The sequence below is a fragment of the Centroberyx gerrardi genome, chromosome 22 (assembly GCF_048128805.1).
Source record: "Centroberyx gerrardi isolate f3 chromosome 22, fCenGer3.hap1.cur.20231027, whole genome shotgun sequence".
Lineage (NCBI taxonomy): Eukaryota > Metazoa > Chordata > Actinopteri > Beryciformes > Berycidae > Centroberyx > Centroberyx gerrardi.
This window is the reverse complement of record NC_136018.1, coordinates 16,348,864-16,372,871: the sequence shown is the minus strand read 5'-3', so window position 1 is coordinate 16,372,871 and position 24,008 is coordinate 16,348,864. Positions and strand designations below refer to the sequence as shown.

The window sequence follows — 24,008 nt, the reverse complement described above, 5'->3', positions numbered from 1 at the left end:
ACAGTACTTAAAAATAAATATTTTTTCAAGTATTTTTTTTATTGCCAAACAAAGCAAATAATTGGAGCTACTTTGTTACTACGGTATGATAATCACCTTTTTATAATTTACAATTTACTATTTAGACATTTAGCAGACACTCTTATCCAGAGCGACTTACAATTAGTGCAACAGTACTAGTTAACTGAACATTTTTATTTTTGGAATTGAAAAATATAATAATTTCAACTTGATGAATGGCAGTACTTCCTGCTTGCATTTGAACCACAGGAGGTTCAAAAACTACCAACAGATATTTCATACTATTGTATTCAGTCTCTCTCTTTAATGATGAGCCTGTTAAGTTCATTTTGTTGTTAAAATGTTCTAAATTTAGTTGACAAACAAGATATTTACCTCTTTACTCTTCCTCCCCCCTTGATAAATTTGGTTTGGAGTGTCTCTGCTAGAAGACGATGAAAAGACAAAAACAATAACATGAATCAGCTAACTTTATATGCAATGTGATTCTGTTCTCTCGGCAAAATGCATCTGTGCTTACCTGCGAGTGCCCTGTGCCTTGTCCTTACTCATGTCTGAACCCCTCTTTATATACACATTCAGTAGGCAGTGCTCTGACATGCAGCCACCCTATAAGGAAAGGCCGGGAAACAAAGAACGCTCATCAAAAAAATGAAGATCTGTATTTGGAGATATAGGTGTGAACAACTGTAGTGACCAGTGTTGTAACCATTGGCTACTGAAATTGAGGTGGTCTTAGCTCAGCATCTATTTCAGTTGTCTCCTTCTAGTGACTTAAAAGACAGTGACGTCTGATTAATGATTATACTGAGAGAAATTATTGTCACTGATATGTGAAGACGTCTGACTTGTTTGGTTACATAAAATAATTTGGGAAACTAACTTACAACACACTTGATTCTCTGAAATAAGATTGTAGATCTATTCCAGTATGGTGATTCAAGGAACAACATGCTATATAAAATGTTTGAGTTTCATTTGCCACTTCATTTAAACTTATTTCAAGATTGAGTTTTCAACCTCTAGACCACTGCACCTGTTCTCCTGTCTCTTGTCACCTATTTACCACGAGTGTATCTACCACAGTAACCATTGTCAGATGTGGCTGTCTACACGCGGTAATGTTGTTTCTCTCTCTTTATCCTTGAGGACAAAGATAAACTTGTGAATTTTTACTTGGATTCCTTCTACTGGCTGTGATGCCCTTTTATGCATCTCAGGACTGGACCTCCCCCCCTGTTTATTCTGAAGGATCAGGTGTGACAGCAGCTGTCTGCTGTTAAAGGTTTCAGTGTCCATACTGTAAATAAATACATTTAGGTCATACAGAACACTCAGCACCTTCCGTTGGTAATGGCTATGGGTCAATGATTCTAATATTGTCACATTGTCAGGGCTGTTTTTTTTCGGGAAGAGATCCTTAAATCAATGTGTTAATTAAGTAGACCACCTGAAGACCTCCTCAAGAACCACACAAGCCCTTTTGACTTTAACACCTTCACACCTCAGGGTGTACCATGACCTTCTGGGTCTTGACGGTTAGTTGTCTGCACCAAGCATACCATCCTCGGCACACCAAGGGTGGTGTTGAGGTCCTCATTCCCAGCTGTCTTGTGGCCTCCTACAGTCAACACTTTTGATGGGGCTTCATCATCCTTCCTATATGGAATAGGGACCATGGTGTGCTTTTCGAGCAGTTGCTTGAAGAGATATGGAATATGAACAAACAGGCATGTTTTGAGACATAGTTTTGTTTTTCATAGATTACTAATTAATTATTTTGTTTGTTATTAATTACTGAATCAAAAACATGCATGTTGATCAAACTTTTCCTGATGTAAAATGGGCCTCCTGTAAAGTTTAATGAGGTTCATGGCACAAATAGACACCCATCCACCTGACTATGTTTGTCTCTCAACAGATTGACACTGATGCTGCCTGACCATTGTTCCCGAATGAGGCTGAAGCCCTGGTTTCCATGAGGCAGATGGATGTCTTTAGAGGGTGAGTGAGTGATTCGGTCAGACAAAAACATAATGTTGCTGTACAGTAATCAGTTAATGCAAAATAATAAGGACTTTTGCCTAGGTAGTCCTAGCCACCCGAGCAGCTGCAATTTTAAATATGGTCTCCTCTAAGACTGGCTGCAATTCACTTTCAATTCAGTCATATAAGGGAGTGAGGGTTTCTTTAAAATTCAAATATTGAAACAATTTTAGCTTGACAAGGGTGCCAACAAAACACAATTAGCTACTGTATCAATGACAACTTTTCTGGAACATGGAAGTCAAAGGGAGAAAATGAAAACATGGAAGAAACATTTTACTTTAAAGAGTGATGACATGCATCAGCCAGTGACCATTATAGTTTCTCTGATGACAGTTTTGAGTTATGCACGTTACCTTAACCGACCTTGTTGGCCAGCTAAATATTCATCACTAACTTTGGCATCATCAAGTCCACTAAAAATGTAATCCCAAACTTGAAGTAACCAGAGACTTGAAATAGATGTTTTCCTCAAAAGAATAACAGGGATGTTGCTGTTGTGGTACCAGTGACCACCCAGTGTATGCTGCTTTAAGGTTTTTGTTGCCTGCTTCAAGGTTACAGCTGGACAAGGCATACTGCAGTAAGATCTGCAGGTAATGGTAATTAGTCAGCCAAGAATTTCTTTAGTCAGGCACACCCTGAAATGGCATTAACATTTTATGTTCATTATTTTATTAATTTTCTGTTTTTTTTCTGTTAATGTCAACAGCTATGTCTCAAGGATGTTTATCCAAGTGGATGAATCAGAAGTATAAGGAAAACATTCTACGTCTGCCTTGTGGACATTGTATCACTTCAGAATTTATTCTCCTGTCATGTTTTGATATGCTACACCATTACTTTTAAGGTTGCTTTGAATCAATTATTTAATAATACTATTATTTATTATACGTAGTATTTTGTATTCATGAATTCCATATCTTCGCTGGACACTTCATGGGGGTCAAGACATGGGGGGTGTTCTAATAGTTTGCATTAATGCTGAGTACATTACTATGGTAGTGCCTATTGTGCATCTTATAAGTGACACTATGACTTCTTTAAGTACTTAATGTATTGTCTTATCACATTCTATTTATAGATTACCAATAACAGTCAGCCAAAAGGTTTCCAGACTCATGTCTTGAAATCTAATCGTGGATTAGGAGGTGTTTATAGCACATTGTTTCCTTCCTTTTGTCCTTGAGCACAGAGGTAACCACATGATATTCCTAGTGACTGTCTTTGGCACACTGAGATAGACAGCTTGTGGGGCACAATGACAGGATATTAAACTGACTGTAGCAAATGATAGATTGCAGTGCCACATTAAGGTGATCAGTCAAGTCTCAAAACCCTTCACTCTCTAACCCTTCAAATTTTTTGGAAGGTTTTTTGTGTTTATGAGGCAATCTTGTAACTATGGATTGATCCACCAATGGTTTGTTAAAAGTCCATACCGGTATCATGATATACCACTGACCCTGTTTTGCCTGAGAGACATCTTTAGCACACCTTGCTGCTTCTTCCTGCTGATGTATTTCCTCCACAACCATCTTTCTTTCCCCTGACATAGGCTAGTTGCCTTACTCCATAAAGGTTGCCCTAAGCCTATAGTCCTAGTCCTCCCCGCCCTTGTCGCACCTGCCCCACAATATTCCTCTGCCTGAGCACTGACTGCCTGCTGAACTGCTTCTCATGGGTTCCATTTTCGCCCTGCTGATACAATAGGCGGCACAGTCCTGTTCGGTCTTTCAACTCTGTCAGAGTCATATCCAATTTTACTTGAGCACATTTAAACTCCTCTCTCAGGCTAGATATAGAGTACAAAAAAAAAAAATCCTTTTCCCATACAAAGCTACACTAATAAGACACTGTGGGAGTCCAAGCTATTTCCTAACATACAAGCTAATTAGACTCTCTAACTTCTCTACCTTTGATATACAGTAGGTTTCTCATATACTGTCAAGGACCACATTTGTCAAGGCAACAGGCCAAATTGTAGGCACCACATCTAGAATTTGTCTGGTAGTCCTGACTTCTCTATGCCCTTAGTGCCTCTAAGTACCTCCTGCCTTATCTCCTGAATCTGCCCCTTGGCATTTATGTTCGCATCATACCACCTTCCTAAGCTTTTGACAGGCTTCTCTAAAGCTATTGGAATTGCTTCCTCATCTATGTAGAACCTTTTGTTTGCCAGTTTTCCCTTAACAACAGAGATGTTTCTAGACTTACTTATTTCTTCCTAGCTGATCTTAGGTTATCATTTATTTTGTTCAGCAACCTTTTGGTACAAGGTGCTGTTATAGTCGTAGTAGTCATATCATCCATATATGCCCTGATGAATGGGAGGCGCAGCCTTCCCCGCAGTCTTTCCCCACCTACCACCCACTTCGATGCACTAATAATTAACTCCATTACCATTGTGAAAGCTAGAGGGGATGCATGTGCATTGTGCGTGCCATGATGCTTATCTCCAGATGCTGCCATGCTGGAGTAAACTCTGCTCTTACGAAGAACATCTGAATACCTTGAAAATATACCCTGACCAGATTTTTGATAATTGTTGGAACTCGAAAGCCTCCCACAATAAGTTGTGTTTCATGGAGTCAAAAGCATGAGCAAGGTCGAGAAATACTGCATGGAGATCTCTTTTGAAACCAGATGGGGTGTTTCCAGCTGATGCACTTGATGCATTAAACAATGTACAAGATGGGTTCATAGCACAATTGGTGTATGCAGTCGGTGTTTCAATTAATTAAGTCATTATTTATTGTGAGATTACTATAATTGATAGACCAGAAACTTGAGTTGGGTCACACACAAAATTGACTTGCCTTGTTTAGGACACTGCAGATCTAGCTATACAATTGTCAGTTTGTGCTGCTTGCCTTGTAATTAATCACTTTGCCCTGCCTCTCCATATTATCCACTGACTACCCATTTCATCTTACCTTCAGGTGTAATGCTGTGTCTCACTGTAAACACAATTATTATTTAAGATTCATGGAAAAGTCTACAATATAGTTGAAATGGAGAGAACTTTGAGATATATTGGCCCTATGTGGTGCAAACCTACTGTTCATGTAAAGAATATTGGTGCAGTGTTTTAAAATTAAACTTTTTTCCTCAATTGTTATGAGTGAAATCTTCCGGAAAAACATGTTAACACCTGTGTTTTCCCATTCAAATGCCCATGTCAAAGATAGTTTTTTCTTTATACATTATTATTTGTTTTTCATCACATAGTGTTGGCCACTACTTGGACAAGTTGAATAGATTATCTTTTACTAAATGGATCAATACTTTTTCAGAGGTTTCAGGGGTTTTTGTGTTTCCTTTGCCTGTGTTGTTAAGATATATGGATAAAGGTTGTTGGGTGTGAACATCATCACAATAGTTAAGCTCTCATGATGCAGACAGTTGCAGCTGTTGTTCACCAAGACAAGGTTGCCACCCTATACATTTGGCACTAAATCTATTAGCTACTTCATCACCCTACACTCCATATTGTTGGCCTGGCATTGTTTCCTTCTGTTTACCCTTGAGGACAAAGATAACCCTGTGAAATTGTTTTTGGATTCCTTCTGCTGATCATAAAGCATACTTGAAAGCTTGTTCTCTACAATCTACTGCTTGAAGCAACTGCTGCCTGCTTGTTTGTTTTATTGTCTAGAAATTATAAATTTAGGCCACACATGAAATAACACATCAACTTAAGTCATTTGTCCCCTCTTGCAGCGGTGACTTTGTTGTTATGTAATGTGTATGTGTTTTCTGTTAAATGCTGGACTGTGGTATCACCAGTCTCTAAATTTGTTTTTCATATCAAATAAATATACGCTTAAACTATGTAATTTGTTGGAAGTGAAGGCAAGGTAACAAGGTATTGTACTGAGGGCAGTCAGGTTTTCAACTGACAAGTGTCATATGACCTAAGGTCAAGATTGCTGTCACATGTAAATGTTTGTGCATCAGGGAAAGTGTAGTGGCTGCCTGCAAGGTGATAATGTGGGCCAGAGATTCTTGGGAAAGTGTTTTCTCCTCCAAGACCTTTGCACTGATCAACAGAAGCATGTTCAACTCTGAGCATCCTCCACCTCCAACCTTGTCCAGCCTTGGCTTCTTCAATTAGCCTCAAGAGCTGAACATACCAATCCCTGTCAACGGTTCCATAGTCAGCTGTCTTGAGTTATTGTTGCAGAGTTCATTTGAGTCCTCTGTGATGTACTTGAACAAATGGACTCGCCTTAACTCTTTCTACTGCCCTCCTTTCACTATGTAAGGTGACAGTGTGTCCACAGGATGCAAAATGTCAGGTTAGTGTACCACCACACAAACACAATAAAACAAAGTCCAAGCATCAGCAGAAGCATTTTCTTAGTGTATCATTATCCACTGATCCACTGATAATTTACTGTTTTGCAAAATACTTACACAAATCGTAGACAAATGTTGTCTACGATCATCCTTTTGTTCTGAAGAACAAATAACCTGTGAAATTATTTCTAAAACTCTTCCAATGAAGATGACAATGTTGATTTACGTGTTAAGACACTTATAAATCTAATTATGCCATCAGTGCCACATATTGGTTTTAGGTCCTGGTTTTGTCCTGCAACCATCAATACCAAAACCAGTCAACAACTTTTGAATGTAATTTCCAAATTGTCTCACACTGTCAAGAAATTAGGCAACATTGTGGGGGGTGAGCAGTTAGGTAGAATGTGTTTTTTTATGACATAGGTTGTGAATAAGATCAACATCTGGATGACCATTTGCCTATGATATGGACAAGAATCTGAAGATGTATCAACCTACTGAACATTTAGAAGGACTGAAAGCTATTATTATATACATATTCATGTAAAAAACGCTTTTCATCTAATCTTGGGTAAGAATGTGAAGGAAAGGTTTGAATGTGTCACAAGGATCAAGATGGCTGTTGAGAGTATGCATCATGGAAAGTGTAAGGCTGTCTGCAAAGTGATAATTTGGCTCAGACAATTGGAGGAACTACTTTCTCCTCCAAGACCTTTGCATTGCTCAACAGAGGCCCTTTCAACTCTCCACACTCCACACCTCAGGTCTTGTCTAACCTTGAGTGTCTCTAATTAGCATCCAGGGCTGAACATAGCAATCCCTGTCAGGGGTCCCATTCTCAGCTGTCTTGCACTCTTGTTGGAGGGGTAGTTTCAGACTTGCTTGAACTATTGAACAGCTGGACTCACCTTATCTTTTTCACCTGTCATCCTTTGTTTCTATTACCTAATGATATACTGTGTCTGCCCGCCATGTATCAGCATCCTGTGAGCAGTATCCCTGGGCAGAGTCAGACCTCTTCATTACACTTCAGCAAAGCAGGGGTAAGTAAAAATGAAAATAGCAGTGATGCAGAGGTTAATCTGTCCTGTATTTTTCAATTTTAAACTTAAATGCTTGTCATTCTCAACCTAAAATACAACTGCATGTTATCAATACATTTTACCTTTTTATTTTACATCATTTTCTCATTTGGTTGGTAAAATGAATGGTGTTGACATTTAAATCATATAAGATATTTCACATTTTACAGCATAACGCCCCAGGCTGCCTCTGGAGTCTAACTAGTCCAGCAACCTACTGATGTGTGCAATAATGCTTCACATTTTAATTTGCTGCAACTGTATATGCCTCTGTTTGAAAGTTAAAACTCAGATTCATCATGTTCTCATCATGTTCTGGACTATCAAATTTGCTAGTATCTTGCATATCCAAACCAGATGAGCCAAGTAAATGAAGAAGATGAGACATTTCTATTCTTTAACACATATATATTGTCACTAAATGGTTGAACGGTCATTATTCTTATCTTCCATTTATTCTATTCATGAGCTTGAAATAATGAAAATCTGGGCTCTTTTTAAAACAAACTTTGAAATGATCCTAGATCCAGCATCACAACTCTTAGCACTGATTGACCTGAGACTCAGCAGTGCAATCTGCTTTTCTTTGCTTGATTAAATTCATACTGTAACTTCCATAAAGGTCTGATTGATGTTGGATTGCTCCTTCTGGAAAATATATTCCTCTGTGTAAAATTGTGTCAAGGTGCATCTGAAGAAATTGTACTTACAGCCCCATTTCTTTCTCTTGTACTATTTGTACTATTTGCAGTTACAGTTTGTTCAGTGGATGCTGCAGATGGCTCACATTCTCTGTCTTCCTCATTTTCCTCAATTTTCCTCATTTAAGAAATATACAGTGGGACCTCAATTATTAAGCAACATGCTAACATGGAAAAGCAGGTTTTATACACCTAAAAATATTTTAACTGCATATTAAGGAATAATGAGTCTTTTGGTATGAAAACATTTGCTATGCCTCCATTAATCCTAACCCTAACCCTATATATACAGAAATATTTATTAACCAGGTGCAGTCAAGTGGCAGTATGAAGTGCAGCTGTGGTTTCCCTTCAACAATATTGGGCTTCTGGATGTTGGAACTTAACTCAGGTTGGTGTTCAGTTTGAAATCACTACTATTAAAGAACATATATTTCTTCAAAGAAAAGTGCAATACCAGTGTTATGGTGGGATAGATGAATAGCCATTGCACTTTTGTCTTCATCCTACAAGTATAAAGATAACCGTGTGAGATTACTTCATCTCATTGAGGAAGGCTGTGTGATGCCTTTTGAAATCTATTGTCTATCTATCTATAGAAATTACATAGTAATAACATTAAATGATTGAATTAAGTTTGATTATCACCATGACAAAATTATATTATATTATAGAAACATATCTCAGTTATATGGAGAAGAGTTATCAAGAGAAACAGCTCTGCAACATATGTGCACCACAGCTACTGAGTGTGTGAGTAGTAATATAATTATGTACAAAAGTGACAACCTTTCATAAGCCAGTAAAAAGATGAGAATGTGAGGCATGTGGAAGACTAGTGTTGCTATGCCTATATGTTACGTTGTTGTGAAGTTGTTGGCAGGATAGACAACAGCTGCTCACATTTATCTCCTACAGTATTCCTGTCACTGTGTCTTGCACTTGTGACGTAGCCATCTCCCCACACACTTGATCACTATCAACATGCGTCTCACCCTTGTTTTTGATGATGGTTCTGCTTGTCAGAGGACTGTATGGAAACCCATTCAGACAGTGAGCGTACTAGAGGCCTGGTGCAACAGTGGTTGCACTAGATGAAATGGCTCTGTGCTTTTGGTGGGATGCTCAAAAAAGTCACGCAAGTTTCAGTGATGCACTCTGAAATACAGTGGCTTGGAAGAAGGTCCTACAAGTATTGGCAATTGAATGTGATGAAATTATTTTTGTGTTATTCTGGATTAACATTGTATTCATATTCAGTTGATAGCCCCAATATGAAATATACAGAGTAAATTAATTTTAACATTTACATTTCCACCCATAAGTATATGCTATCTTGCTTTATACACATAATGTAATTCAGGTGTGATTTTTCATATTTATGTATAGAGGTATACAAGGAGTGTATGTTTTCGCCCGATAGCTTGTTTGTCTGTCTGTCTGTCAGCAGGATATCTCAAAAACGTATGAATGGATTTCCATGACATTTATTGGACAGATAGAGGCCAATTGATTAGATTTTGGTGGTGATCTGGATCAGGAATTTATGCCATTAGGCGATTATAATTTTGTAACAGAGATAGAGACTTGATTCCAAATCCTAAGGGTATGTTTGCAGGGTCAAGAAATCTATTTAACTTAAGATTTATGTGATAGGAATGATGAATTTTTCATGAATGTTGAAATGTTGGTGAAACAGTGATACAATGTGTCCCTGTATGCTATCCATTTAATGGAGTGAAGTACTTGAGAAACCACTGCTCTTCAGAGTAGATTGAAATCATTGTTGTTACACCTGTAATGTCTGTTGATAATAATTCATTTGGATGGTCCATCAGTAGTGTGCTTTATAGGTAGATAATGATAAACATTCAAACTGTGCGCAGAACTCACTGTAATCTCAAGATAAATCCTAATCAGCTTTTGTATGATGTTGTGGAAGGTTGCAGCCAGCCAGCCTTGCCAAAGAGTAATTGCTGAAAAAATGTTAAAGTCAAACACAACTCACAGATGTGTGATTTGAGGCACTCCACTCTTTATTCTGTTTTAGTTTAAAGAAGAATAAAGGGAAAACTACTTCACTAGAGTTAATATGGGTTATTCAGAATCCCATTTGAGAGCTTCACTCTTCATCATGTCCTTTCTGAAAAAAGAGAAAGAAATATTCTAATACATTTGCTTCATTACATTCAATATTTTACAGTATTTGATTTGATCATGTGATTGAGCTTAGCTGATCAGTTCTTCAAAATATTGGTAATTCACATCAAAATCAAATATGGCAAGGAAATCATAATTTAACCTAACGTACCCTGGAGCCAGTGTCACGACTCTTGGCTCTCATCTTGTTGACCTGAGACTCAGCAGTGTCAGCCCTCTCTTCTGCCTCATCCAGCTCATGCTGCAGCTTACGGAACTTTGTCAGATTGGTGTTGGCTAGTTCCTCCTGTGAAATCATTGAATATTGCTTAATTACTTAACAAGTGAGGGAACATACCTGAAATGCACCTACAATATCAGCAAACACCTCTACTTACAGCCTCCTCTGCAGTTCTCTTGTAAGATTTGACCTTCAGCTGCAGTTTGTCTACCAGGTCCTGAAGACGGGCTAAATTCTTGCGGTCCTCCTCAGTCTTAAATTGAATGAGAGTCATGCATTACTTTCACAATTCACAGAGGATACTGTATGTATTGGAATATGGAGTGTAAAGTATATGAATATATCTGATAGGTATCTGTTAGTATATGAATATACCTGATAGGTGAGCTCCTTGATGCGTCTCTCATATTTACGGACTCCTTTCACAGAGTCACTGCTCTTCCTTTGCTCAGCTTCTACTTCCGCTTCCAGCTCCCTCACCTATAAAAATGAGTGTGTGTTCACTTCCTGAGTCTATTCTCCCATGTGGATAGTAATGTTGGTTCAAACTGTATTAGTAACCACCACCACTGTTAAACTGTAATTTACATCTGAGGAAAGTGAACTTTAGTCACTTACCCTGGCCTCGAGCTTCTGGACCTGCTTCTTGCCACCTTTCATGGCGATTTGCTCAGCTTCATCCAGACGGTGCTGCAGGTCCTTGATGGTTTGTTCCATGTTCTTCTTCATGCGCTCCAGGTGAGCGCTGGTGTCCTGCTCCTTCTTCAGTTCCTCTGCCATCATAGCAGCATCAGTAATGGCCTTCTTGGCCTTCTCCTCAGCATTTCTACACTCCTGCACAGCCTCTTCCACTTCATTCTGGAGCTGGGATGTGTCACCCTCAAGCTTTTTCTTCTGGTTCAGCAGGCTGGTGTTCTATAAGAATATTACAAGCAAATACTGCTGTCATGCTTAAAGCAATGTAAAGTGTATCAAACATATTTCAGTTGAGTACGTTCATGAATAACACCTACCACCGCTTATCAGTTTTACCTGAGAGTGGAGCAGCTGAACTCTCTCACTGACATCCAGCAGTTCCTGCTCAGCCAGTTTACGACCTCTCTCAGTCTGCTCCACCAGAGATCTCAGCTCATCAAGTTCAGCCTGCAGCAGATTGTTGCGTCTCTCCACAATGGCAATGTTCTCCTTCAGATCATCATTGCCACGAAGAGCATCATCCAGCTGCAGCTGGGAGTCCTGTAGACAATACATTTTATATGTGCTGTTTGACAACACCATATTATTTACATGATCCAATAGAAGTACAAATAGACTCATTTTATGTATTAAATGTTACCTTGAGATGCGCATGGAGACCCTTTAACTGCTTCTGAGCCTCTGCTGCCTGCCTGTTGGCCTGGCTGAGCTGGATCTCCATCTCATTGAGATCTCCTTCCATCTTCTTCTTCAGCCTCAGAGCCTCGTTCCTGCTGCGAGTTTCAGCCTCCAGGGAGCTTTGCAGAGTGTCCACCACTCTCTGCTGGTTACGCTTGGCCTGCTCCATCTCCTCATCCTTCTCAGCTAGTTTGCGTTCAATTTCAGCCTTAACCTGGTTGAACTCCAGCTGAGCTCGAAGGATCTTACTCTCTTCATGCTCAAGTGAACCCTGTTAGAAGTGTAAATCAAATTCCTGTTTATGTTGTGCTTATATAATTTTAAAGTGAAGAAATATTTACATTTACATATAGCTATTCATAAACCTATATGTCTAGTCTCACCTCAGCTTCCTCCAGAGCAGTTTGTATCTCAGCCTTCTCCTGCTCCAGCTGTTTACGAACCTTCTCCAGCTCATGAATACTCTTTCCTCCCTCACCAAGTTGCTCAGTCAGGTCAGAAATTTCCTCTATTATCAAAAGAGCCACCCAACAAACCCAAGAGAATTGAGTAGAAGTTGACAAGGACATTAATTTGAAATTCAAATTAACAACGTGTTAATAATCTTCAGACCCTGGAGGTTCTTGTTCTCTCTCTTCATGGTCTCGAGATGATCCAGAGACTCTTCATAAGAGTTCTTGAGTTTGAAGAGCTCAGTGCCAAGAGACCTGGCTTCTTTCTGAGCACTTTCCAGCTCAGTCTGGGATTCCTCATACTTCTGCTTCCACTCAGCAAGGACCTACAGAATAAATACAGTTACCACCAAAAAGTTGAAATACTTTCTTGTTTCATATCCAATGATAGAAACAATGGTTTCAATAAGTTTTACTACTATACCTTGTCAAAGTTTCTTTGTTTCTTGTCCAGAGCTGCAGCAGCAGCATTAGATCGCTCCACATCCACCATAAGATCTTCAATTTCATTCTGGAGTCTGTGTTTAGTTTTCTCCAGGGAGGAACATTTAGCATTAACAGCTTCAACAGCTTCCTCTGCATCCTGCAGACGCTGGGCTAGCTTCTTCCTGTTTGATACAGAACAAAGCATAACATTTTTGGTTGAAGTTGAGGGAGTTGTGTCATTACTGAACAGAGACTCAACAGCCATTAATTCCAAAATGCAAAATGATCAATGTGGCAATGATCCTGTTTTTCCAGATCCCCAAAGATTTTAAAGAAATGTTCTATCTTTGGATACTTTTCCACTGTTATCTAACATCAATCTGTGATGTTCAATGTATTCCAGGAGTTATTTTGTGATGCAGTGTTGTAATTTACCTTTTTTGTTGCATCGACTTTCTCTTAACTTTCCTCATCTACTATTTCCCAGAATGACTTGTGACTTGTTGCATCCAGCTAGGTTTTATGTGTAGGTGTGGAGAAAGCAATAATGATAACGATAGTGATAGCGATAGTAACGGCATGAGAGTGAGAGTTTCCAGTCAAGAAAAAGTGTACCCCTTACTCAAAACACAACATGTCTTGCAGCTGCGTTGCATTATGGAATATTGAGGCTACTGTGGGTGGAAAAATTGGTATCTCTGCCTCTTCTACGATGGATTTCTCCCTGTATAATTGTTGAACATTGGTGCAAAATGGTGAGTCTAGAAAGAAGCCCTTTCTCTTTAATTCTGAGGGACTGACACCAAAACCTATTAAACTTCATTATAGCAGGGCTGGAAATATCTCGACGTATCTCTACGTTTGGCGAGGACCAAACGTCCTTGCGACCTTTGAGCAAGGGCTCAAAGGGCCATCATGCTGCATCATTCCTGTTGTCATCCACCTATCTAATTAGCATTAGCGAGCTAACCTGAATTTTAAAAAAAAGGAGTAACAATGTTGAAAATAAAATTTGACAGTTGGAAGTTACCGATAGCTCTGCCTGCGCTTGAAGAAGAGGATGAGGAGCACATTCTGTGTGGAGGATGTAGTTGAAGTTAACCTTACTCACTGGAAAAACATATACATTCCTCCTGCTGCTGCTATTTTTTTCTGTCTGACATTGACGTAGTGTGTGTAACACAGCTAAAGTTGAGACATGTTCAACTTGGAGTATCCAGGGCAGTGCCCCAAAATGCACTGTGTCCAAAATGTGAGTACTTTGGAGGGGAAAATAGGCGCAGGCACATTCAAGGCTATGTGATCACGTCTTTAAGGTATCTTGTATCTAGTTGATAATAAGCCATGCTTATACTCTCAAGGAGGAGATACGATTTCTTACTTTGCTTCTTCAAGCTCCTCAGTCCTCTGGATGGCATCAGTTTCATACTTAGTTCTCCACTGAGCCACCTCAGAGTTTGCCTTGGACATGCTGCGTTGCAGCTCAGCCTTGGCCTCCTGCTCCTCCTCATACTGCTCCCTCAGCAGGTCACAGTCATGGCGGGAAGACTGCACTGCATGGGCAAGTGCATTCTTGGCCTGTTAGGATGAAAAAACAACAACATCATTTTCAATTGTGCTAGACTACTGATACAATTCGATTTTGGGAACCATATAGTAATTTAATACCTTGACTTCCTCCTCCAGTTGTCTCTTCAGGTCCTCAATCTGCTGAGTGTATGACTGCTTCCCTCTGGTCAGCTGGGTTACAAGAGAGTCCTTCTCCTCCAGCTGCCTGGTAAGCTCGCCTGTTGAAAATGTTCTTTTTTATTTACATTGTTTTAGCAAAATGTGTCCATCCTTCTTAAGCCTTGCAGACATCAGCCAATTTGCTGCAGAAGTTCTCCTAGCATTTAACAATATGACTGGGCACTTCAAGCTTACCAGGATGATTTTCACATATAGATTATTTTCTCAACTTTGGGTACCTGTCCAGCTTTACTTCACCCTTTTTTTATTTCAACATTCAGCAAAAAGTCTGGATTAATAAGATTTGATGGGGGAATCAGTTGTGCAATGACCAGTTCTGCACTGAGGTACCACTAATTTTTATTGATTGACATCCTGACTTTTCATTGTCATTACCATTCTCGGTTTGAAGCTTTGCTTTGTGCATAGTGAAATCATTGATGGTACGCTGCCCTTCCTCAGCTTTTGTTCTGTATTCAGTCATCTGGTCTTCCAGAGTACGGCACATTTTTTCCAAGTTTGTCTGAAATCAAGATATCCATAAAGTTATTATAGGGACAGATTTATGAATGTATTGCTTAATTATACATAATCAAGAGTTTTTACGTACTTTGGACTTGGCGATGTGCTCCATGTTGGAGACCACATCATCAAGCTCCAGTCTGAGCTCACTCTTCTCTTTCTCCAGCTTCTGCTTGACTCTCTGAAGGTTGTCAATCTGCTCTCCCAGGTCAGCCACACTGTCAGCATTCTTCTTCCTAAGAGTAGCAGCAGTGGCTTCATGTTGCAGAGTGGACTCTTCAAGGTCTCTGCGCATCTTCTGGAACTCAGCCTCCCTCTTCTTGTTCATCTCAATCTGGGCAGCAGTGGCTCCACCAGCCTCCTCCAGCCGCTCACTGATCTCCTCCAGCTCTCTTGCTAGGTCTGCTCTCTGTTTCTCCACTTTGGCTCGTGCAGCTCTCTCAGACTCCAGCTCTTCCTCAAGCTCTTCAATACGAGCCTGAAATGATTAAGTTCAGTATCTACTTTGTTTCTGACAAATCAAATCAAAAAAACATTCACTCTTTTTATGAAGCTGAAATTACCTGAAGCTCCTTCAGTTTCTTCTGGAGCTGAGCACTCATGGCCTGTTCATCCTCAATCTTGCTGTTGAGCTGGCTGATCTCAAAGTCTTTCCTGGAGAATGTGCAACATTTAGACTTTTTGATCAGGTAGAGGTAGAATGTGAGTGATTTTAGAGGTTATTCTTACTTCTTAAGTCTCTCGTCCATTTGCTGCTTGTCATTTTCTAGATCCATTATGGTTTCCAGGGCCAACTTTAAGTCTCCTTCCAGCTTTCTCTTTGCTCTCTCAAGGTCCATCCTAACCTTCTTCTCTTGTTCTAGTGATCCCTCAAGCTATCAGAACACATAAATAGAAAATCATGTCATCAACCACATTTACTATACCTTAGGCTTAGAATTCAAACTGTGTAAAGTCAATCGAATACTCACATCATCAACCTGCTGCTCCAGCTTGGATTTTGCCTTGGTCAGAGTGTTGACTTTGTCCTCCTCACTCTGCAGGTCATCCAGCGTTTGCTGGTGAGCCTCCTGAAGAGCTTTCTTTTCCTTGGTCAACTTGGCAATGATTTCATCCAATGCTGCCATTTCCTCAGTCATGTTTTTAACCTTAATAATTACAAGGTCAATATACCTCAGTTGGAGAGGTACATTTTTTATAATCAACATTAGTTAAAAGACATCTCATACAATACCTTATTCTCAGTAGCATGCTTCTCCTTCTCCACCTTAGCCAGACTGAGCTCCAGATCATCAATATCCTTCTTGAGCTCTGAACACTCATCCTCCAGCTTCCTTTTCTTAGCAGTCAGCTCTGCATTCATTTCCTCCTCATCTTCCAGTCTCTCTGTCAGCTCTTTGGATTTTGCCTCAAGCTGGATCTTGCTCTTGATCAGACCCTCACAGCGCTCTTCAGCATCTGAGAGATTGTCTTGCTCCTGGTTAAAGAGAGGTTCAATTATTATTTAGATAATATGTAATGAATAGTATAAAAACTACTAAAGATGTAAGAGCAAAGCATTCAAACGATGTGACATCAGTGTAACTCACGGTTTGGACTTGGAGTTGCAGGTCATTCTTCTCTTGGAGAAGAGAGACCATTTTTTCCTCCAACTCCTTCTTGCGGGCTTCTGATTTAGCGTAAGCCTCCTTGAGCTTTGTGAATTCTTCCTTCATGTTTGCCATCTCCTTCTCAGTTTCAGCTGATTTCAGCAGAGGCTTGATCTTAAAGTACATCTTCATCCAGGGCCAATTCTTGACACCCATGAAGGCACGCACGTTCCACTGGATGACCAGTAAAGCATCCCTGTGAATGATAATTCACTTAGGATCTACATATTATGACGTTTTTTACCTCTCAATCCTTAAATATTTAATATTTATCAATAGCAATATTCGAACCTGCGCTCAACAATTTTCTGGAACTCAAATCTGGCAAGTATTCCTCTGGCTCTTGCCTGAATTCCAGTGATGATTAGAGTGAGACGATCATCTCTCATCTCCTCAAGAACACCCAGGAGACCAGCTTTGAAGAACACCTAAAAATGAATTATAGAAATGTTGTAGAAATATAAGGTCATTGATGACTGTGTATTCTTGGTGAAAGGGTTTGTTGCCTTTTTGTTAGAGCTAACCTTTGTGTGTCCAAATCTATACTGTTCATGGTCAATGTCCAGTGAGCCCAGGAGTTTCTCTGCTGCCTTCTTGTTGTCAATGAACTGTCCCTCTGGGATAGCATTGGGATTGAGGATACGATATCTGAAATGAATAGCAGATGTTAAGAGAGATTATGTTAACATTGATGTTGACGTTGAAATCTTATTGGTGGTCTGGTATCGACACACTTTCTCATTTTGAAATAATATAGGTTTACCTTTTTCTTCTATTTTATTTTTTTTTTTACCTTTGTTTGAAGTCACCATACTGGATTCTGTTCGGGAAGCCCTTTCTGCAGATCCTGATGCCTTCCAGCACACCATTACAACGCAGTTGGTGCATGACTAGAGGATTTTCCATGGCCCCAGGAGTCTTAGTCTCATTGGGAATGATGCAACGGACAAAGTGGGGGTGAGTAGACCTCAAGTTGGTCATGAGCTTGTTCAAATTTTCCTAGGGAAGCAACAATGTTGGGAAGACGTTAGGATGTTTGTCAATATTAAATGCATACAACACATACATCATAATTTGAAAAACTATCTTAAACAAATAATGTTGCTGATCAAAATGTATACAGTTATCAATTATATGTCAACTCACCCTGTGCAATGCAGACACAGTCTGGAAGGATGACCCCTTCTTCTTTTTCCCTCCTCCGCTAGACTCTGATATAAGTTAGATAAATAAAGCATATACTCTGTGTGTTACCAAAATCATCTTGAATATTTAATATGCCTTTTATCTGTTTGCTGAGACAAAATTTTACATACCTGAGTCTGCACCAGCATACCCAGCAAATAGCAAGGCCAACAACTTAAGTGCTGACTTCTGGTAGAGTCCGACCACAGTCTCATTGAGAGGATCCTTGTTCTTCACCAGCCAGTTAGTGATGTTGTAATCAACAGTGCCAGCATAGTGAACCAGGGAAAAATGAGCCTCTGGTCTCCCCTTGATAACCCTTGGCTTCTGGAAGTTGGCTGTTTTGCCCAGGTGATTGTCATATAGCTTGGCTTTGAATGTTGCATCACTGGCTTTGGGGAACATGCACTCCTCTTCAAGGATGGACATGATACCCATGGGCTGGTAGGAGGGATTAATTAAAAGCAAAGTACTAATCAGCCAATGAACTTTTGACGTATCCAATACCAATGAGTTGTTTTTTAGGTATTAATTATTTTAATAGGGACAGTGTTCTGGACACAAGCCCAAATTATAGCTCCTGTTTTTACCAGGCACCTCTTTTTTAGCTAGCAGCACTAAACATATGCATGTGAGAAGTGCTAGCTGTGGCCCCCAATTTGACCTTTTTTTCCCCACCCCGTGTTCAAAACTATGCGGGAAATTGGCATATATAAAACCAGTGTTACTTCAACAATTAAATGAGGACTTAAGATAGACCTAACAGTTATCATTTTAGCTAGCAATCTCAGGATCAACAACCAAAGCGACCGATTTAGCAGCGAGGTTAGCTATCTTAATTGTAAGCTATTAGCTATCTATACCTAGGCTACACTCTGGTAGCTAGCGATAATGGGCCAAATATATTAAAATGTGAACCTATATCCCTCTGGATTGTTGACATCCATTTGTTTCTTATATGATTTTCAGTGGGGAATCTGCGAAATGATAAATGTTTGTTTAATGTGCATCTTGATTCACAACACCTAGTTGGGCTGTACTTGCTCTTCCAGTTAGAGTTTCCCACTCCAAACTAGTCTTGGCACTGTGCACTAAAACACTTTTAGCTTGCAGTGATGTTAAGAACAGCAACAGTTTGTCCTTTCTATTAAAAATATAAAGCTGTGGAGTGTGGATGAAAAATTCAGTTACAGGAATAAATCAGCAATGTTTTTAGACCTCAGATACCCACCTTCTCAATGAGTTCAATGCAGGCAGCCAAGTCCATACCAAAGTCAATGAACTCCCACACAATGCCCTCTTTCTTGTACTCCTCTTGCTCCAGCACAAACATGTGGTGGTTGAAGAACTGTTGCAGCTTCTCATTAGTGAAGTTGATGCACAGTTGCTCAAAGGTGTTGAACTGGAAAAGAGGTCAAAGTCAATTAATATTTCAGTCCGATCTGCAGACTCAGTTGTGTGGTGACATGATTCTGCTGTCTGATTAAACTTTAGTAATATGTGGTTGTTTTAAAGTTTTACAAAGTTTTCATTTCATTATTAAGTGTAAAGATGTTGGCACATGCAACCCTTTTACATTATGTAAAACCTTCACTTTTGAGTACTCACATCAAAGATTTCAAATCCAGCAATGTCCAGCACACCAATGAAGTACTGGCGAGGTTGCTTTGTATCCAAAGACTGGTTGATTCTCACCACCATCCACAGGAACATTTTCTCATACACTGACTTTGACAGTGCACCAACAGAGTAGTACACCTAGACAGAGGAGATTATTTGAAGAATATTCTCAACCAGAAATCTCTTGATAACAAATTGAAAAGAAAGTTTTTCTCTTTTCATGACAGCTCATGGTTCATGACTAGCTCACCTGCTGTACATTCTGACCTTTGGTAACCCACTCGTTTCCTACTTTGACCCTTGGGTGACACAGGCCCTTAATCAGGTCAGCAGAGTTCAGGCCCATTAGGTATGCGGCTTTGTCAACATCTGAAAAGGCAGTGTTTAGTTAGGCACATTCTTGCAGCGCAGTATGTTTGACGTTGACAGGAGATCAACTTTGATTAAACACTGACCCTCAGTGCCATCGGCCTCTGCCTGCTCCTCCCTCTGCTTTTGCTTGAACTTCATGTTGCCGTGGTGCATGATGGCACCAATCATCTTGTAAATACCGTTCTTCTCCTCTTGGGTGAAGCCCAGCACATCAAAGGCATCCTGAAGCAAAATGTAATATGCTAGTAATAGCTAAGAGATGTGGTAAGAGAAGAGCTTTCATTGATAGGACATGAAGTATTGCACTTACATCAGTGGCCATTAGCTCGTCAGCATCATCTATAGAAGCTACAGTGGTCTGTCCTTGGGAAATGTATTGGTAGTCATAGGGGTTGGTGGTGATTAGCATCATCTCTGTAAAGCAATACGATTTTTTTCCATTAACATGTTTTCATGCTTTTTTCAAATATTGGAGTAGTTGTGAAGAAACCAATTCAATTAGTATACCATAAACTGACAGTGAATCTCAGTGAAGATGCCTTTAAATTATATGAAAACATATAACATCATTAATTTTAGTAAATAATAATAGTAAAAATTCTACAATCTTAAGAGTTGGGATCCAGGTTAATCATTAATGGAACTTTGGTCTGTTCATTGCAAGTTGTACCTTTCAGTCTTTCTCAAATTTATAAAGTATGATTAATTTCCCCTTTTTCTCATCTGATAAAAAGTAGAGCTTTTCAGATTTTTTAGATACTCCCCATTACATGGCTTATATAGAACATTGTCACCCCATTATGACTTAATATTAAAGGCACTTTTAGGCACATTTAGCTCACTTTAAATTATATATTTTTACTAAAGTGATCACTGGTCTGTACTACTAACCCAGCAGTTCCGGTTTCTTTTGAGACAGGATCTGGTAGAAGATGTGGTAGTCTCTCTCAGCTTTCAGTTGAAAAGTGACACGAGACTTTTCCAATAGATCTACCCAGAATAAGATAAGTAAAGATTATCAATATGTACCTCCCTTTCTACGACTCTATTAGACTCAGTGGTATAGTTAATACTGAGCTTATTGCCCATTCTTAACTTACAAGTTTCAATGTCAGCAGATGACAGCTTCCCACTAACTCCAAAATGAATTCGGATGAATTTACCCTTTAGACAATTGGAAAAAAACAGACGTTTGTTGACAGATGAACACAATCATCATTACTTTATCACATTACATTATATAATATACAGTTCCGTAACAACAATGGCAGTTGCCTTGGAGTGGATCAAAGTATAATCCCAGAGAGCATTTCAAACATTTTATGTTACTATCCTTTTCAGAAGTTAGTCATAAGAAATGTGTAACATTATTTAAGCAAAGTTGGATATCAATGTGTTCACAAGCAAAAGTTCACTCACAAATCTAGAGGAGTTGTCATTTCTGATGGTCTTGGCATTTCCAAAAGCCTCCAGAGCAGGGTTGGCCTGGATGATTTGATCCTCCAGGGTTCCCTAGATATAAACATACATGACATGTTGAACATAGTTGTTTTGCTGTCTTATGATAAAACAAGGTAAGTTTGAGTTATATGCGCTTATTTACATGACTGTTTGGTACTACCTTTTTATCAGTAGTTGACTCCTTCTTTCCCGTTACAGCTGCAATGCTGGCAAAGTACTGGATGACTCTCTTGGTGTTCACAGTCTTTCCAGCACCAGATTCTCCACTGGACAGGTCAATATAATATTAAAAATTCTGTATATTGACATGCCTATGTACATTTTTTAAAATGAAATTACAGTTAGTGAATTGTTATTGATGTAGTAAACTTACGTGATCAAGACAGACTGATTTTCTCTGTCTGTTGTGAGGAAAACAGGAAATCAGTGATTATTTGCAGACACAGAATTGCTAGTATAATCTTATAATGCGACAACATGAAAAGAATATACTTTCCAGCCAACATGTACTGGTAGGCATTGTCAGAGATGGAGAAGATGTGAGGAGGAGCTTCACTCCTCTTCTTGCCTCTGTAGGCATTGACCACTGACTGATCATACACTGGCAGCCACTTGTAGGGGTTGACAGTCACACAGAACAGCCCTGAGTAGGTCTGTAGAGGAAGATATCACACGTCTTTTTCATTGAACCGACTGTTTGATACAGTGGAGAGATCTGCAGATTGGTCATCATTACTCACGTAGATCATCCATGCTGCGTAACGCTCTTTGAGGTTAAACAGCACAGCAGGCTCATGGAGGAAGGTGAACATCGCCATGTCCTCAATTTTATCGAACTTTGGCGGGTTCTGGGGGTGGACGTCAACCTCCTTCACAGTCACTGACTGATGATTGAATAAGCAGAAAATTGTGTGATTTAATTAACCAATCATCAACTAATGAATCATCAAGATGCAACCCTCTCTCAGCCTCATTTAAAGGATTTTTCCACCTATTTTATCTGTTAGTTACAGTACAAATATACTGTATTCTTACTTAAACTCAAACATTTAGTTGTATAAACATTGTATTCTTACTTAACTATAAATCATTCTCTAAAACCAATTTTAGATGTTCGTGTTTTCCGGACTATTCAGTGCCAGTGAACTAGTGTTCAGAATAGTGAGCCTGTTTTAGGTGTTAAAGGTATATTTTCAGATACACTGAAAGACTATGGCAATGATGAATCAGCACAAAATGGCTTCCAAACACTCCCAAACAAGCCTGAAAGGGTTTGAAGTAATAAGTCATATCAAGGTAAAAATCCCAAAGGAGCTACATGTCAAAATGGGGATATGTTACTTTTTTATGTTGTACAGGAAACATACCTTTCCAAACTCAGTTTCAACGTTAGCTTTGTCCCCGTCTCTGCTCATGACCTTGGCCTTGACATACTCAACCTCAGGGTCAGGTACAAAGCACTCTTTTTTCATGTCAAAGGGCCGGGTCTGGGCCTCCAAACGTTCCCTATCTGATTTTCTCAGAAAAGGAGCAGCGGTCCCGAATTCCGCCATCAAGGCGTCTCCCATTTCTGCGGTTGTAGAGGTTTACCTGAGAATATTTGCCAGAGATATTTAGCCTAAACACCAGAATGCTAAATAGCATCTCCTATCCTGACATCTAAGCACTTGAGTCTTCATACAATCCCAAGTTCTTATACAATGTCCCCCAGCTATAAAAACGCAGTATACACTAGAAACAAGTTGGTAAGATATTCAAATTGAAACTAGTAGTTTGGTAAGATATATACACTCACCGGCCACTTCATTAGGTACACCTTACTAATACTGGGTAGGTATCAGCTTTCAGCTCAGTGTCAACTGGCTACCAAAGTGACATCTGCCTCAAGGTCGGACGTGTTGCATTCTGAGATGCTTTTCTGCTCACCACAGTTGTAAAGAGGTTATCTGAGTTACTGTTGCCTTTCTAACAGCTCCAACCAGTCTGGCCATTCTCCTCTGACATCTGCCATCAACAAGGCATTTTCGCCCAGAGAACTGCCGCTCACTGGATATTTTCTCTTTTTCTGACCATTCTCTGTAAACCCTAGAGATGGTTGTGCGTGAAAATCCCAGTAGATCAGCAGCTTCTGAATTACTCAAACCAGCCCGGCTGGCACCAACAACCATGCTGCATTCTGATGCTTGGTTTGAACTTCAGCAGATCGTCTTGACCATGTCTACATGCCTAAATGCATTGAGTTGCTGCCACGTGATTGGCTGATTAGATATTTGTGTTAACAAGCAGTTGAACAGATGTACCTAATGAAGTGGCCGGTGAGTGTATATATAAAAAGCATAGTAGCCAAGCCTATAATAAAAATGGTTGCCATATTCAGAGTGACCAGTTAACAGGTATTGAATGTGTCTGCCTGCATTTTTTGGTATGGTGATGCTGATATGAATATGAAAATTCATGCAAGTCTCTGTCTAATCCATTAGCAGCCCTAAAACTGATCAAAAAGGATTATTGAGGATTATTACTAATGAATAATGCTTGAAATAATATTTCAAGAATAAGCCAAAACAAAAATGTAATTAATATCAATGAATGGAAAATCTTACCTGATGTTGATAACTCTTGGGATGGCTTTGGAGTGATAAGTCTCCCTACTGAGAATTGAACAAATATACTTATTAATTTAT

The 24,008-nt window shown here is 39.5% G+C and overlaps 1 protein-coding gene across 1 annotated transcript; it reads right to left on the bottom strand.

The window, feature by feature from the left end:
* Positions 1–10,185: 10,185 nt before the first annotated feature.
* Positions 10,186–23,964, bottom strand: LOC139919256 (myosin-7-like). The gene is made up of 38 exons (XM_078291390.1): positions 23,928–23,964; positions 22,692–22,914; positions 22,065–22,208; positions 21,817–21,977; positions 21,698–21,721; positions 21,485–21,590; positions 21,283–21,375; positions 20,964–21,027; positions 20,755–20,853; positions 20,174–20,277; positions 19,947–20,085; positions 19,742–19,860; positions 19,480–19,629; positions 19,103–19,273; positions 17,999–18,312; positions 17,833–17,890; positions 17,480–17,685; positions 17,211–17,334; positions 16,978–17,114; positions 16,627–16,882; positions 16,272–16,514; positions 16,009–16,185; positions 15,767–15,912; positions 15,601–15,691; positions 15,126–15,515; positions 14,912–15,038; positions 14,456–14,574; positions 14,169–14,365; positions 12,786–12,969; positions 12,522–12,687; positions 12,293–12,417; positions 11,872–12,180; positions 11,568–11,771; positions 11,154–11,450; positions 10,911–11,015; positions 10,693–10,788; positions 10,467–10,601; positions 10,186–10,298 (listed from the first exon to the last, which is right to left on the bottom strand). The coding sequence occupies exons 2-38, from the start codon at positions 22,890–22,892 to the stop codon at positions 10,278–10,280; spliced, it is 5,802 nt and encodes a 1,933-aa protein (XP_078147516.1). The 5' UTR covers positions 22,893–22,914; positions 23,928–23,964; the 3' UTR covers positions 10,186–10,277.
* Between the last annotated feature and the right edge of the window lie 44 nt (positions 23,965–24,008).